Genomic DNA, 16297 nt, shown 5'->3' with positions numbered 1-16297 from the left:
ATCATCGTTCATGCTGCGACTTCTACAGGAGCTTCAAGACCTGATCGCAGCCTGAGAATCACTTCAGCTGACCACACTGAGGCCATTCCATGTAACACCAGCTGACAGGCCGAAGTCCATTGTCCGGCTGCTCCAGACGACCCACGACATCTGAACGCCAGCTCCTGGTTAGCCCACCTAGCAGAAACAATCATCGCCTGCCATCAAGTAAGCAGATCGAATCTGCGAGTCCATCTCCGACCGACACTCCACCAGATTGCCTCATCAAGAGGTGAGTTGTCTTTCAACTGCAGATTCCTTGCTTCTCTCCCTACCTTGTCACGGGGCTATCAAGGGAGGTTGTAGGAGGACTGATGTACCAGTGCTCTATCGTCTGACTTCAAGCAACTGTTCACCCGTTGATCCCTGTCAGTAATCCAAAACCCAGTAAATGCATCAATATGTCAATATATGTATGTGTGTGTGTGTGTGTGTGTGTGTGTGCGTGTGTGTGTGTGTGTGTGTCAGAAAAAAGTGGTGGTTGAGGAGTTATAGCCCTTTTTATAAAATCTATCTCATAATAGTCAGAGGGGAACGAAGGTTTTTGTTTCAAACTCTGCTTGTTAATAATATAGTAACAATGGATATATTGTTTTGTAACTTGAATACGTCATACCTTCAAATGTGTACTAATGAACAAAAAAGACCATGCGACAGCTACAGTTACCATTATTTCAAAAGTAATCCTTACTTGTAACTGCATTACAATTAACTATTTACTTCTAAACACTTGCAATGTATCTGATATTGAAATAATGGTAATAATGGTAAGAAGTGCTTTGCATAGCTGAAGATCAACTTAGTACAATGTCATTAATGATGAAACAATTAAGTTTCATGGATGGCAGTTCATTGATATAGAAATAATAAAGTGACAACATGAATGGCAAAAGGCCTCACACTATAATATCTTAAATGTCAATCATATTACAAGTACCTGATGTGAAAACACCACAGTGCCATTTATGGTACAATGCTAACATACTACAATTCAATTACCTTTAAATAAATAAATGTCCGAACAATGAAGTACCCTGTGTGAACAGTGGGCAATGAAAGTACTATATTATTGATGTTGTGACAAAGTAAACAGAAATATTATTAAAAACTTTGAACTGAGTCATTTTGTCTTACCTTTTCCAGTTTGCTAACATAATCATCTGCAGCACCCTCAGATTTATCACACACTGCTTCCAGAAGCTTCTTTTTGAGGCAGTTTTGAGTTCTGTTATGTAAATCACTCAAGTTATCCAGGATAGTGCTTCTTCTTATGGTCCATTCATATTCCTTAATGATGACATGAAGGAGATGCTTGCAGTATATTACATTTATTTTCTGTATAGAGAGAAATAATTTAGGGTGAATAAATGAATAATAATTTAACAGTTCATTCAGAATTTAATGCCAATTCTCCCAATTAATGAATTCTTGTTTAGAGTCCACTTTATGCACAGATAGGATAATTGGGACTGGAACACAGCTCAGTGTGCCTCCACTGGATATCAAATCCTGCACGCATTGATTGCAAGGGGATGACTAAAAACAAGTATGAAAATTGAGATAAAACAAAGAGGTTTCCAGTTAATCATTAAATGAGTGATCAAAAATCTCATTCAAAATGTGTAAAAAGAGAATCGTGTAATTTGACCTCTAAAATTTAAGCAATTATTCATTACTGAAATTTGTAAAACATTATAAATTTCAGTAATGAATTGATGAAGTAAATAAAGTTAATAAACAGAATATGTGATACTTGTCATATGATAACCCACATTGGTCAGATCTCAGCCAAATGGCTGGTGCTGATAACTTAATGTTGTGGTGTGGTGTGGTGTGTGGAACATGATTGGTTGGCCCATTTTCCATTGACGGAATCAAAAATCCTGAGGTCTTCTTGGATTTGTTAAGTGAACAAGTTTTACCATCCTTGCGTATGGAAAAAGGTATTCTCTTTCAGTTTTTCAACTGGATGGAGTGGCAGCACACTATAGGAATGTTGTGAGACATTTTCTGTCCATAGTGGGTTATCAGATAACAAGTACCACATATTCTGTCTATTAACTTCCCCATGAACATAAACATTAGCCTCTTAACTGTGAAGGACTTTCCATTCCAATTGAACCATCACACACTAATTGTTCGTAACAACCATTCATAATATTCAACTCTTTGGGGATGTAGCTGATCAAAATCATGTGCAATGGCCCGTGAACTTCTCACCCTAGACATCAATGTGATCTCGATGTGTTACTGATGTGTTCGAGGCATTTAAATAATTTTTCTGAAACCCCGAAAAGGAGGAAATGGGTACAAGCATTTATTCATAAATTTTTACTGATTAAGATACATTGGAAAAACCTTCAACATTGAATTTCTCATGAAATTTTAGCCTGATTTGATATACTATAACACCCCTTCCCCAATTAAAATATTGTAGTTGAATTCAATATGGCAGCCAACAATATGGCTTGACACACACAACTATGGTTCCCCCTGGGACTAATCTGTTTCTATCATGAGCAATTGTACTCAGGATAACTACATCACATTTTATAGGGGCTGTTAAGGAACTTTTGACTCACCCTGTACTATACTATTGATGTTGACACAAAGTGAATATATGGGGTTTCTACTGGTCGGGCCCCAATTCAAGTTAAAAGAATAAAGGTTGTAAGCATTACTCAGAACAATACTTGATTTAAAGGGTAGAATTGTAAACAATGAAAATTTCTTTTATGATGTATTGGTATAATTAATAGAATTAAAATATTATTAAAAATTTAAAGTGAGTCATTTTGTCTTACCTTTTCTAGTTTGCTAAGGTAAACATCTGCAGGACCCTCAGACTTATCAGACACTGCTACCAGAAACTTCATTTTGAGGTTGCTTTGAGTTTTGTTATGTAGTGCCAAGTGATTTAGGTTAGTGCTTCTTCCTATGATATGTTCATATTCAGTAATGATAACATCCAGGAGATACTTGCAGTATATTACATTTATTTCCTGTATAGAAATAAATAATAAATAAGGATATGTAATAATGTAACATTTTATCTAAAATTTAATGCTATTTCTCTACCATTAAGAACAATTGTGAAATAAACGAACAGGTTCACAGTCCTTCAAGGAGTGATCACCTTTCTCCTCCAAGATGTCTAAAAAGATGATCGCATGACAACAGGATCGCATCATTTGACATCTAAAATTTAAGTAATTATCCATTACTCGTACATAAAACAAACAAAATAAAATCTCTTTAATGTCTAAAAAGGCGATCACCCCCAACTTGACATTTAAAATTTGGTAAACGCATTGAGTCATCAAAGAATTAACTGTAGTTTATGAATTGAAGCCTCGAGTGTAAAACATAGTAGTGACATTGTGGTCATTTTTGAATTACAAGGGTCGTTCAAGGTTGACCGGGATTTTCGTACGTAAAAAATCGATGAATAGCCGGATCATGATGAAACGTATGGGTGACGTAATGTATTCCTTCGCGAGTAACTAGCACCCGGCATGACGTATTTCGCGCATGCGCAGCAGTTGCAGCGAACATGGCGGCAAGCAGTGTGTCTGTGGCGGTGGAGCAGCGGTGTGTAATCAAATTTCTCGTGAAGGAGCAAGTGAAACCAGATGAGATTTTCAGACGATTGCAAGCACAGTATGGTGAACAAACGATGTCGCGGACAAGAGTGTACGAATGGTGTGAGCAGTTTCGCAAAGGATGGGAGCTGGAGACAAATGAAGCACATGAACACATTCGCCCGACTGCAGTCACACCAGTGAATATCGCACGTATTGAGCAAATTATTCTTGAGAACCGGCGAGTAACAGTGCAGGATATTGCTGCCGAGGTGAATATCAGTGTCGGGAGTGTTGAGACAATCATTCACAACCACTTACGCTTCCGCAAAATCTGTGCAAGGTGAGTTCCCAGCCAGCTGATATTCGATCAGAAGTGGACACGCAGGACGGTCTGTGAACAGCTTCTGAATCGGTTTCGAGCAGAAGGTGATGAATTGTTGCAATCCATCATCACGTGTGATGAAACATGGTTGCACAATTCAACCCCAGAGACCAATAGACGCAGCATGGAGTGGCGGCATAAAGGTTCCCCGCCCCCCCCAAAGAAAAGCAAAATGCAGCCGTCCGCTGGAAAGATCGTGGCAAGTGTCTTCTGGGACATGAAGGGCGTTATCCATTTGGATTTTCTGGACAAAGGGAGCACGATTAATGCCCAGTATTACTCCACATTGTTGAGTGGTGCTGTACAAAAGTCCATTCGCAAAAAAAGACCTGGGATGTTGTCTGGAAATGTCATTCTTCTCCATGACAATGCCCACCCTCACACGGCCAATGTGACAACAACAACTCTGGCCGACATGCGCTGGGAAGTTCTGCCCCATCCCCCCTACACTCCGGATTTAGCCCCCGGTGATTATCATTTGTTTGCACCCCTTAAAGACCATCTGGGAGGGAAGAAATTCACGACAGACCAAGCACTGTGGAGCGATGTCCTCCAGTGGCTACGACAACAACCTAGTTCTTTCTACGCCAAAGGAATTCGGGAGCTGCCAGAACTATGGCAACGGTGCCTCGGCGCGCACGGAGAATACTTTGAAAAACTGACATAGTTTGGTGTTTCTTCTGCTATCTATTTCCTCTGCAGAAATAAAAGTCCCGGTCAACCTTGAACGACCCTTGTACAAAGTAAAATGTGCCATCCTTCAACTTTTGCATATAATTGCCATGTCATACAATTTGCATTGGACTCAGTGAAGTCTTCTGAAATTGATAAACATAACATGAAAACAATTTTCCTACAGTATAGCTTCTAATAACCTTTTTTCTTAATGAACTCAGAAATGACCAAAATGTCACTTACCATGTTTTACACCAAAGCCCTTCAGTTAACAGTCCCACACCATAGCCGTGCAGTTTAATGAGGATGCGCAGAGGTTCAAGTCTCCTGGAGAAAGCATAACAACTTTTCTCCTGAGATTTTGGCCTGTGTATGGGACCAGTAGCCAACCACCATCATGAGGAAATTAGGTAGCTACAAATGAGTAGTGTAACCTGGTCATGGAAACCTACTACAAAGAATGGGGGTTCGTCGTGCTGACCACATGTCACCCCATAACTGGTTGGATGATTTCCCACCTCGATAGATGGAAGTGAGGATGAAAGTCAGTAGGCAGGGCCTGGCCTTCATGGTTAGTGGTGCTGCAGGTTATTTATTATCAATTTACATAAAGACGATTTGCATTTTTTTCCCTTAAATTTCTATGTAAACACCAACAAGTAATCTATTAATGTAAAAGTGAAGAGTGAGGGTACTCACTCTTGACATCCGTAAAAGGTGATCATCTTCCACCAATATAAAGATTCATTGATCACACCAAAGAGAAATCCTAAATGAGCAATATACTGTCAAACTTTAAAATTGTGATATCTAAAACAATCGACCTTCAAGCAAGTGAGAGTTGAGAAGAGTCATCTGCCTCCCACTACAGATGGTCATTAATCTGCCACTGTCTGATTTGACTCTTAATATACACTACAGCCTGTTCCTTCATTCAAGGTTAGCAACAATCAAATTTCCTTTACAATACATAATATGCTGTCTTGCCATTGTGCACTCTGAGCACCCTAAACAGCTCAGAATGACATACGTAAAGCAAAATTGGTTTTCAATCTTAATAAGGAGTTGATCCCTGCATTAGTTCCAAGGGTCAATTAATTGATGTTTAAAAAATGTTTTCCATTAATTGCAAGAGTCCATTCCATTACTTTTGTATACATAAAGATGCCAAACAATTTTTTTTGTAGGAGTACAGATATAACCTCACAAGGTTTTAAGGCCAGTGTTGGCGATTCAGTGTCAAAATGGCAGGCAAGGAAAGTTTACTTTCTCTTGGTAGACAAGGCTTAGCATTAAAAAGTGATAGTGCAGGGGCAAAAAATGGGGAGCAACTGTCTCCTAAATCTGCCACTGTTCAAGCTGCCATTTTTAAGAGCACATGAAATTGGGATGTTTTTTATCACTTGGCTACTCTGTTGCAATCCATGTACATTGTGTGTGTGTCCATTTCATGAATTCATTCGACAACGATTCAAACTGTGAGCGGCGAACTGAATGTAGACAGCTCTCTGATACTTCTCTCTGATTCGAGTCGGAACACCACTGATGTGTCCTTCTATGTTTGCAGCTCCATTAATGCCAAAATCACCAAATTGTTCATATTCAGGCCTAAGCACCCACAAGTGTTGAAAATTGTCTCTTGTCACAGTTTCGACAGTCATGTCATACATCGGCACGAAAGAAAGGAAGTCTTCTTAAACTCAGCTGGATCGCAAAAATAATAACAATAATAATAATGCATATTGAAAACTCTTACGTTTCTAACACATCTAGAGTTTCATCTCCCAATACAGTAAAATGCTGACTCATTTATCTCGGACACACTTTTTTAGTGGCTCACCAGAAGCTTTTATCATTTTGTATTGAATAATTGGATGGAAATAAGATGCATTCATCCTGCAGGTTTGCATATGATCTTTTAGGATGATGTTGCCTGCCTTTGCACCTAACCTTTACAAAGTCCTAATTTCCTATCCTTGTGACTTGGATCTTTAAGATTCAGGAAGAATTCAGACCGAAGGGACACACGACACATGTGTTTGGAATGAGCCAATCAACAGAACTGTTTCACACTGTAGTGACACAACATGCTGCAGAAGCCTGCATTCGATTTGTGAAAGCCTCAAGCGAAACGTGTAGCTTGTAGCTTCGGTGTGAAATCTCTCATAGTGGTCCACTGCCATAGTCACCTCAAATCGGCCGCTCATGTTGACCACAGAAGAAAAATGTCTCATCAACCGGTGGGAATGCTTCTCAATTTTCTTCTCTCTCCTTTATTTTGTGCTTGTCTCTTAGATATCGAGTCATTGCTCTACCTAATTAGCTACTGACAGGAACAACAACAAAAAATCAGGTGAGGTCAAAGGTGGCTCGGTAGGTCAGTTGGTAGGGCAATGGCACGGTATTGCCAGAGACCCTGCTTTGGGTCCTTGTCGAGCCTGCATTTTCTCCCCTAAAATTTCTACATATGTAATATTATCTTGCTTTCTCTTCTCGACATTCATAAAATTTTTGGTGTTAATGGTAGTTATGTCTTTGAGTGTGTGTCGGAATCATGACTTAAAACTCCCTTTCCATGAAAGTCTCGGACTGCAATCACGAAATTAGGTCCGGGCACAAATAAATCATCACTCAAAACTTTGATTTTCAGTCGATCTATGCAGCTTATTTCTTTTTTATAAACCGCCTCTCCAATACCCGGAACATTTGAAATTTTCACTTTAGAAACCTTCGATCTCTTCGGCTCTTGTCCCGAACTAGCACTACACTGAGGCTCCAGGAGTTCCACAGTCATTTATTTATATCCTTGTTATAGCAAGAAAAGTATACACGCAATATAATCAATGACAGGGTTATCCCTCAGGGTTCTAAAACAATCTTTGCCTTTCCTCGATAATTATTTCCCTTCTTAAAATATAATAATAACATTTTATTTCACACACACAAGAAGCCAAAAACCTAATTTTATCTAGTGTGAAATGAAAAAATTCCAAGGGGGTTGAGTCTCTTGATCCCCACCTTGGATACATGCTATTATCAATAACAGGGATGTAGAACATTCTACGTCTTGCCTTGATAATTATTTCTACAGAAATATTTCAGGAGGAGCTCAAGTCCCCTAAGACCCTCCTCTGGATATGTGCCTGATGGCAGGGTACATTTTCTCTTTAAATATGATTTTTTTTACAAATTGAAATACCTCGGTGATTTTTCCGTCAATCATAAGAAGGGAAATATTATTGAGCTGTAATGAGTTTGGTTTGGTTTTATTCACACTTATGCACAGAAAGGCTAATCAGGACTGAGCCTATAGTTTAAAGTGGAATGTGAACCACAATGTGCCTCCATCGGGGGCTATATTAATTTAGCATTCGATAATGTGACGAAATCACCCAAAACAAAGAAATACCAATCTACAATATCAATATTATTGCCCATCTGCAAATATTTAGTAAAAACTTTCTACCTTCCTCTGCTGATAATAATGAACAAAGAGACCATGAGAGGGAGAGAGAGAGAGGCGGGGAGGGCAAAATTTGCATACACCAAACAAAGAAGCCGATCAGACTACCACATGCAGAAAATAAATTGTAATCTATCTAACAGTTGTTTATTACTAATGACTAGACCCCAGATTTCTATGCAAAATGCATGTTTCATATACAATGCAAAAACTTATGGAAAATATTTTTTTCTTTCCGACGAACTTGTAAAGAGTCTTTTGAGACGCATATGATAGCCCATATAAGTGCATATTTTAAGTGAATTTTGTTTTGCATGCATATTTCTTAAACTTTGCAGGATAAGGCATATTTTGAATTTTATTGCTATATACTAGCATATTTCATAGTCTATCAAGAGAAAATAGTGTTGAGTTTGTCGCCCACAATCGTTGGTAAATTCACTTTCGACTGCACGGTGATAACCGAATGGCGAACATACCAATTTAATATACAATATACACTATAGTATTTAAAGGTTTTTTTTTTAGCATTTTATGTAGCGCTTTTAAACAACAGTGATCTAGCGCCTTCTGATGCTTTTACAACTGTCAATTAGCGCAAAGCCTTTCCCGTGACTTGGCAACTATGTGGAAAGGGTTTCTGCTGTCAGTATCAAAGAAGTTCAAGAACGTGTAAGTGTTATTTTGTGTTATGGTTAACATGTCACCTGAAAAATCAAGTAAGACGGTATTGTTGCGTAAATACATACAAGAATTTGGAAGTAGTGCATTTACAGAAGATGGGTCAGTTTTGTTCTGTGTGGTGTGCGAAAAAAAGAGTTTCAACAGAGAAGAAATTTCAAGTTCCTCAACATGTCAATACAGCAAGACACAGGGAAGCCCTTCAGAGAAGATCGCGCAGTAAGCAACAGCTGCTTACTACCGCGTCCACTAATTCAACATCTGAATGCACAGTAAGTGATACATTCTATATAGATCTGTGTTCTGCGTTTGTGAGTCCTAATATTCCTTTGTGGAAACTGAGTAATGCATATCTACGATGTTTACTTGAAAAGTACACGGGAAAGAAGGCGCCAGATGAATCAACGCTACGTAAAAACTATGTGCCTGCTTGTTTTAATGAGGTCATGGGAGAAATTCGGAATTCAGGAAGCTTTGAAGCACGAGAAAATATGGGTGTCTATGGATGAGACTATTGCCACGGCAGGATGTTGTGTTTGCAATGCTGTTGTTGGTGCAATGAAGGCGAGTGGTAAACCCTACTTACTGAATATCAAGGTGTTTGAGAAAGTGAATCGTACCACAATTGTAAAATTCGTTAACGATTAGTAAACTTTGTTGTGGCCAGATCACATCCAGTATGACAATGTGACCTAAGGAAGACGTTCATAGTTCATTGCAACAGAGGTCATTAAGGTAAGATGTTTCGAAAAAAATAATAATTGTATATTGTTCATGCATATCTTAGTGCATATTTTTTATATTTTTCGTGCATATTTGCATGCATAGTTTGCTGTTTGTTTGTGCATGGAAATCCAGGCTCTACTAATGACCAATTGACCGAACCAACAAAATAAAGCGAAATCAAGAAACGATATATATTGATGAAGGACCAGGCTCAAAGAAAGATCCGAGCCTCCAACATCAAGAGTCGCTCACCCTTAGGGACATTTCCCACGAACAGTCACCCCAACCAGGAAGAGGTATTCCAACGAATTCCACTATTTCAGTAGAATGACGCCGCAACACTAGGTTTCAATCGTCAGAAAGCAGCAGCGAGTAGCGATTGACACAAGGCAATGTCAGCAACTTCCGGCACCAAATCAAGATTGATAAAATCCCAATTCAGGAGACTAACGAGAGAGAACTGAGAGATCACTACCCGAGACAACACACCGAGCAGGAGGTTCCCACCTCTGCTTACCAAGGTGCCATTCAGTAAATACTGCAGAAGCCAGTAAGCTGAAGAAGAGCCCTTCGGAGCATTTGACGATGCAGCCAGCTGCTTGGGACCAGCCTGCTCTACGCCTGTCCACGATATCTATCTATCTATCTCTCTCTCTCCTGCACGCCGGTCAGGGTTTTGTCGGGTTGCTGCCAGCCTTGCTGTAATGCCATCTCTTCCAGTCGCTCGCTGCTTCCGCCGGACAACCCAAGCAAACCCCTGCAGCCGCCATCCATCGCCGGCAGACTGCCAGGGTGACTGTCCAGGGACAACCACAAAGGTGAGTGACCATCTTCCAATCAACTCTGTAACCTCTCATTTATCCTCGATAGCCAAGTGAGTGAATCAAAACCTCCTCATTTATTCCAAGCATGACTACAATCCCTGCTATAACCGAGTCACGTTTCATGGTGGAGGTGCCGGGCACTTAGGGGATCTATAATTTTATCTTTTTTTGTTCACTCCCTTTGCCCCTAATTAAAAAGAAAAATCTGCTGTACTTAACAGCTACCTTAACATTTTATTTTTATTAACACTGACTCCCCAAAATTATATCATTTCTCTATAGTTTGATTAATTCTTGAAAAGTCCATCCCCTTCCCAAGTAAAGCATATGAACAATTCACAGCAGTGAAGTTCTAGACGGTTCTCTGGAGCAAATCCTATCCCTTGCAACAAAAATGACCCTTCCCCCCAAAACGACGTTCCACCTACCCCACCAATAACAAGATCCAAAACCCTTGAAAATAACTATAACCAGTTCCTTCAAACCCTAGAAACCCCCAAAAAAAGACCAAAAAAGATCCAAAACTGCACAAGGACCCCAAAGAAACTACAAAATCCACCTCCTCGTAAATGGCAACATCCATCCCCAATGAATTATACCTGTCCCGATACAGTGGAAAGAACCCCCAAGAAGTAGAACAATTTGTAGAAAGATTTGAAACTATAGTAAGTTCTATGGCATGGGAAGAAGAGAGACAGAGCACTCACTTATTTCAATGACTTAAAAAGAAAGAAATTGAAATACACTGATGTTCACACAAATTAAAAAGGAAATAATTCAAATATTTGAGGGTAGCCACTTGGTGAGCCTGCCCATTCAAATATTCTTAGAACGTTAGCAAAGCCTAGATGAACCAGTTCATGCTTTTATTATATCCATGAAAGATCTAGTCCTGCAGTACTTTCCAAATCCTCAGTTATGTTGTTCAAGGGCTCCGCTCCAAACACATCAAATCAATGGGAAACAAGGAATTCAATGACACTGACGAGCTAATAGCTCACTTACAAAACCAAGAAAGACAAGAAATGTTAATCCAAGCTAGGCAAAGTGAAGAGAATATTCCAAAAGCTGCTTAATTGCTCAAAGGGACATACACGCCTTCTCCTCCCCTTCAGCCGCACCAACAGTTCAACGTACAAATGCAACCTTGTACAATCAACCCTTCCAAACATGACACAAACTCCCATGACACCAAATTCTTTCCTGTACCTCCCCTTCTACAGCCTTCATGACACCCCTCCCCACAAATCCTGTGACACACATTCCTTCTACCTCCTCTCAAACTCAGCAGAATTCATGGCTCCTGCAGACCATGCTCCTTCCCAAGTCACAATCTTGGCACCCACAGAGTGCTGCAATCAGTCAAGCTGCACCGAACGCAAGCACAAACCTACCACGTAGTGGCCAAATTCCAAACCAAATTGACTCGTTGACAACTAAACTTAATAATATATTTGCCTTGCAGTATCTGAATTAAAAGAGAAAATTGACCAAACTCTGGACAACAAGCAATACTAAGTGTATAACCAACCTAGAACCCACCCACCACACTTTAATAGCCAAGGAAATACAGTCCAAGGAAATATTGCAAGGGGAAATAGATGCAATTTTAGATCTAGAGGGGGGCACATTAACAACACTCCAAACAAAATACTAGTAAATTACAATGTGAAATTTGTCACCATAATAACCATACCACAGAATCCTGCTTTTATAATGACCATATAACGACAATTTAAACTAGTGAAACGTGGATGGATCTGCACACGCCCCCAAAATTTACAGTTCCCTGCCAGAAAACAACAACCTGTACCATATCCAAACACACAAAGATGACACTCCCTATAAAATCAAGGTAGATAATACAAGTCTGATATCGATCCCGGCGAACCTATTACCAAAAGACACTCATAAAATTGAAGCTAAAAGCACGATAAAGAGTGTGAGTTGAAATAAAATTACAATCAAAGAAGTAGCAATCCTATCCTTTAAAATAGGGAACAAAAGGATGTTCCGTATAGGACGCCGAATTTGAAGCGAGTGCTATTGTTTTGTTTCGAGGTTGGCAGACCTGTTCTTACCAATGTTGGTATCTGTTGTCATGCCGATTAATGTAGCCTCAATTGTTTTGACTCATTTGTTGTGGTTACGATATGGAACAGTTTACGATTGAGCAAAGTTTTCTCATTGTGAAGACATTTTACCAAAGAGGTGAAAGTGCAACGCAGACAATGCAAAAACTTTGTACGATTTTCGAAAGGAATAAAACACCTAATGAGTCTACAGTTCGCAGACTAATGTTGAACCAACAAACCGCAAACCTTTTTGGAAAGGCGGAAATCATACAGGTGATTCGAGGCATCGGGACAGACCTCTGCGAGAGGGTTATCAATAATTTTGTGGACCGTATAAATGCACGCAGACTCAGTAGGGGTGGGCATATGCCTGACATTGTCTTTCATACATAAATGGGAGATGTTACTGCTTACACATATGTGAAATATAATTATTTTCATGATATTTTACTTATTTTTATTTAATTTTCTAATTCGGCATCCTATACGGAACACCCTTTACAAATATACTCACCCATTTAAAGTAATTGAAACTCAATACCATATCATCCTTAACATTCTTGTGTAGTTCAGTCATTCTACAGCTGGCAGAAAAGTTAAGAGAATGTGCCAAGTAAGATAGGACACATTGTCCATTGTTGGAAGCGTTGAATGCAGAGGAGAAAAGGGGAAGTTAATTGAGGGGAATGAACTATGCTTGGAACTGGAGAGAGAGGTTAAGAGTGGGTGGTTTTTGGGAGAGAGATCAGTTGTTGTTTCGGAGAGATCGAGAGTTGTTATTTTGGGGTTATTGAGGGAGGAAGAGTTGGGAGTGAGACTGTCATTTAAAGTCAGGAGGAACATTCAGTTTTAGTCTCTACCGCTTTGGGAACAGGGAGATGTCATTTGGTGTCAAGTTATCCACAACCTGTTAAATATACTTTCCGTGTGTGTGAGATAAAGGAGCAGCTACCTGACAAGGTCTATTACACGAGACAGGTAAAACCTTTTATTGAAAATGACCGTGTCGGTTCAGTCGTAAATATGTTAAAATCCACCTTTCATTTCAGTGTTGTTTAAATTATGTTAGTTGTAGATCCTTTGCATGCTCTGCGGAAGCCTAAGCTACGTACTGGGAAGTAATGCATCCCATGCTTTGATCCCGTACCTTTAAGATACGTCTAGTTCCCGTTATTCAGTGTTATTCATGGTGGTAAACTGCACTCAAGAGTGTTGTATTACGATACCTACAGCCCATACTTGAAAATGACTTTCTAAAAACACAAAAATGTGATATATCTTGTATAACAAAACTATAAGAAGACGAGGATACACCCCAAAGCATCACTATTCCAAAAGGGCAGGAACTTACACAATCCCTAAAATAATCATCACCAAAATCAAACCCACAAAGGACAAAACTAGACTACTGACAATCAAGAACACTCTCACTCTAGAACCTGGAACCCCAACATACATTCCAGTGAACATAATGCCCCCTTCCCCAAATAACATGCTAACCATACCCTCAGAAGAAAATCTTCTCACCTATAGCATCCTCATCCCAAATACAATCATAAATCACAATCCACCACCATAAAAATAAACTTGAAATCCCCTCCAGCGAAGAAAGACTAAAGTTGCTGCAAACTGCCAGAGACGTAGCACACGAACACTTAAACAAACTATCCCAACAACAGAACACATGTGCAAACAGATGTACGAGACAGACAGAATATGACCATGGTGAGCTCCGAAGACTCAAATCCAGATCCATGCATGGCATATTCCCAAATCACTACATAGGCACAAACCACGGAAAGTAACTTTCCAAGCACAAGCAATAAATCTTTAAGCCCAGAATAATAACAACATCCCAGGGACACCATAGACTCTTAAGCCCTCCCCCTCCACCAAAAAAACAGATATCCATTGCACGTTGGTCTGGTTCCCCAGTCTTATTTATTTTCCTTCTTCTTGTCTTTATTTTCAAATTTCATACATAAAATACAAATGCAATAAGAAAATAAAATAGATGGAGATTCCATACATAGCTACATATAATAATTTTGAGTTTGTATTATTATATTGGCCCATTCTGGTGACTGGAACAAGTTTTGCAATTGTTTGTTTATGTACTGAGCATTAGTGTGATTGGTAATTAATTAAAATTATTAGTAGTGTAGATTAATTTGAGTTAGTTTATGGGTTAGTTTTAGTTATCTTGTTGTTACTAAGGAATGCTATGTATAGGAGGGATAAACATTCTGGTATCCAGAATGATAATAGGGTTGAGGGGGAGGGTATGATGCGAAGAGGGTATAGATTGGGGTGACATTAAGTGGATCTCAGTGAGAGATGGTTTGGATTAGTCTGCATGGATACAAGTTCCCTGTCTGGTTTCCAGATCAGGTTTTATTGGAGAGTGTCTCTTTAGAAAAGAACTTAAGTCCACACTGAATACTGAGCTAGTTCAGTAATTTAGTGGGTATTGATTCCGAATAAATCCTTCCTGTAAGAGGTTTCTAGTTTCTTATTTATCTTGCCTTTGTTGCAGGTTATGTGTTGACACACACCTATAAGATACCAGCATCAGCATTCCATGTCATCTTGGTTTCCAACATGAATCTGACACTGCATTCCATGCTAGCGCAGTGGCGAGATTCAATATCTGTGCAAACGAAGGCTGCTACAAGATCTCAGAATGAAATATGACACAAAATACATAAAATGAATGTGAATAGTAGTATGCAGACTTGATAATAAATGTGCAGGCACTAAGTGACAATTATAAAAAAAAATTAAATTAGATTTTATTAATTGATAATAAATGTATAAATGTGGTTATGACTACACTTTCATTGCTTTATACATCTGGTAGTATGATACACAAACTAAATAAAATATGAGATATAAAATACAAAACAAAGCCTAAATAATGTATTAGTTTTTCTTACATATAAAATTAAGTTTATTTGAATAACTAATTAATTAATAATAAATATAAGGTAGGTTACAACCACATTGGGTTTCTTATTTATGTACACTGAAGTGAATGAGTATTTGAGATTGGTAAGATATACAGGGTGATTCAGAATTCCTATTACACTTCTAGGGATTGTAGAGGTGACTTAGTAGATCAAGTTTTGAGAAGGTACCCATGGCCGCAAATGTACCATGTTGGTACTACACAGATGACAAGATCCATAATTTCACATCTCTCACTTCACTGTAGGCAACCCACATTGACGGAGGGCGACGTCTGCAGTCACCTGATGTCATGTGTGCTGCTTCCAACGTTCTCTGTTTACAACCCGGTGTGCTTCAACCTTTATGTCAGTTGCTATTCAGTCATGGCAGCAGACAGTATGTTTGAATACACGTCTGGTGAGAACATCGACATGTTGTTAATTTACGGTGAAGCTGGGCTTAAAGGTAGAGCTGCACAACGTCTGTATGCAGAGCATATTCCGCATTGTGTCACTCCATCACATACCATTTTTGCCAAATTAGAGCAACAGCTGAAACAGGTAACTTCAAAGTTAACAGGGCCGACTGTGGTGCTCCACGGACATGTCGCACTCTCGATGTTGAAGAGGAGGTCCTTCATCGAACTGACAAGAACCTGTCGACGAGTACTCACACCATTGCATGTCACATGAATGTGTCTCAGAGCAGCATCTGGTGTATTCTTCATGACCAGCAGCTTCACCCGTACCACCCCCAGATGGTACAGGCAATGGGTCAGGCAGATTTTGTACCACATATCAATTACTGTGCATGGTTTCTACACCGTTGTGTGGAAGTTCCCAAGTTTCCTCAGCTTGTTCCTTTTACGGATGAAGCGCATTTCAACAGGGAAGGTGTTT

General features: G+C 39.3%; 1 protein-coding gene across 2 annotated transcripts in view; it reads right to left on the bottom strand.

The window, feature by feature from the left end:
* LOC145988916 (uncharacterized) overlaps positions 1-16297 on the bottom strand; it is a 195484-nt gene that overhangs the window by 71822 nt on the left and 107365 nt on the right. Inside the window, exons 12-13 of one of the 2 annotated variants that reach the window (XM_083124213.1) lie at positions 2844-3041; positions 1174-1374 (exon numbers count right to left, since the gene is read on the bottom strand). In XM_083124213.1, the coding sequence (XP_082980339.1) occupies positions 1174-1374; positions 2844-3041 (399 nt within the window). The remainder of the gene's footprint in view (positions 1-1173; positions 1375-2843; positions 3042-16297) is intronic. The other variant, XM_083124214.1, reaches the window with a different exon arrangement.

This window comes from Lepisma saccharinum, chromosome 6 (genome assembly GCF_977018435.1).
Source record: "Lepisma saccharinum chromosome 6, izLepSacc3.1, whole genome shotgun sequence".
NCBI classification, from domain to species: domain Eukaryota; kingdom Metazoa; phylum Arthropoda; class Insecta; order Zygentoma; family Lepismatidae; genus Lepisma; species Lepisma saccharinum.
Note: the sequence above shows the minus strand (reverse complement) of the source record. Positions and strands in the feature narration are given on the sequence as shown.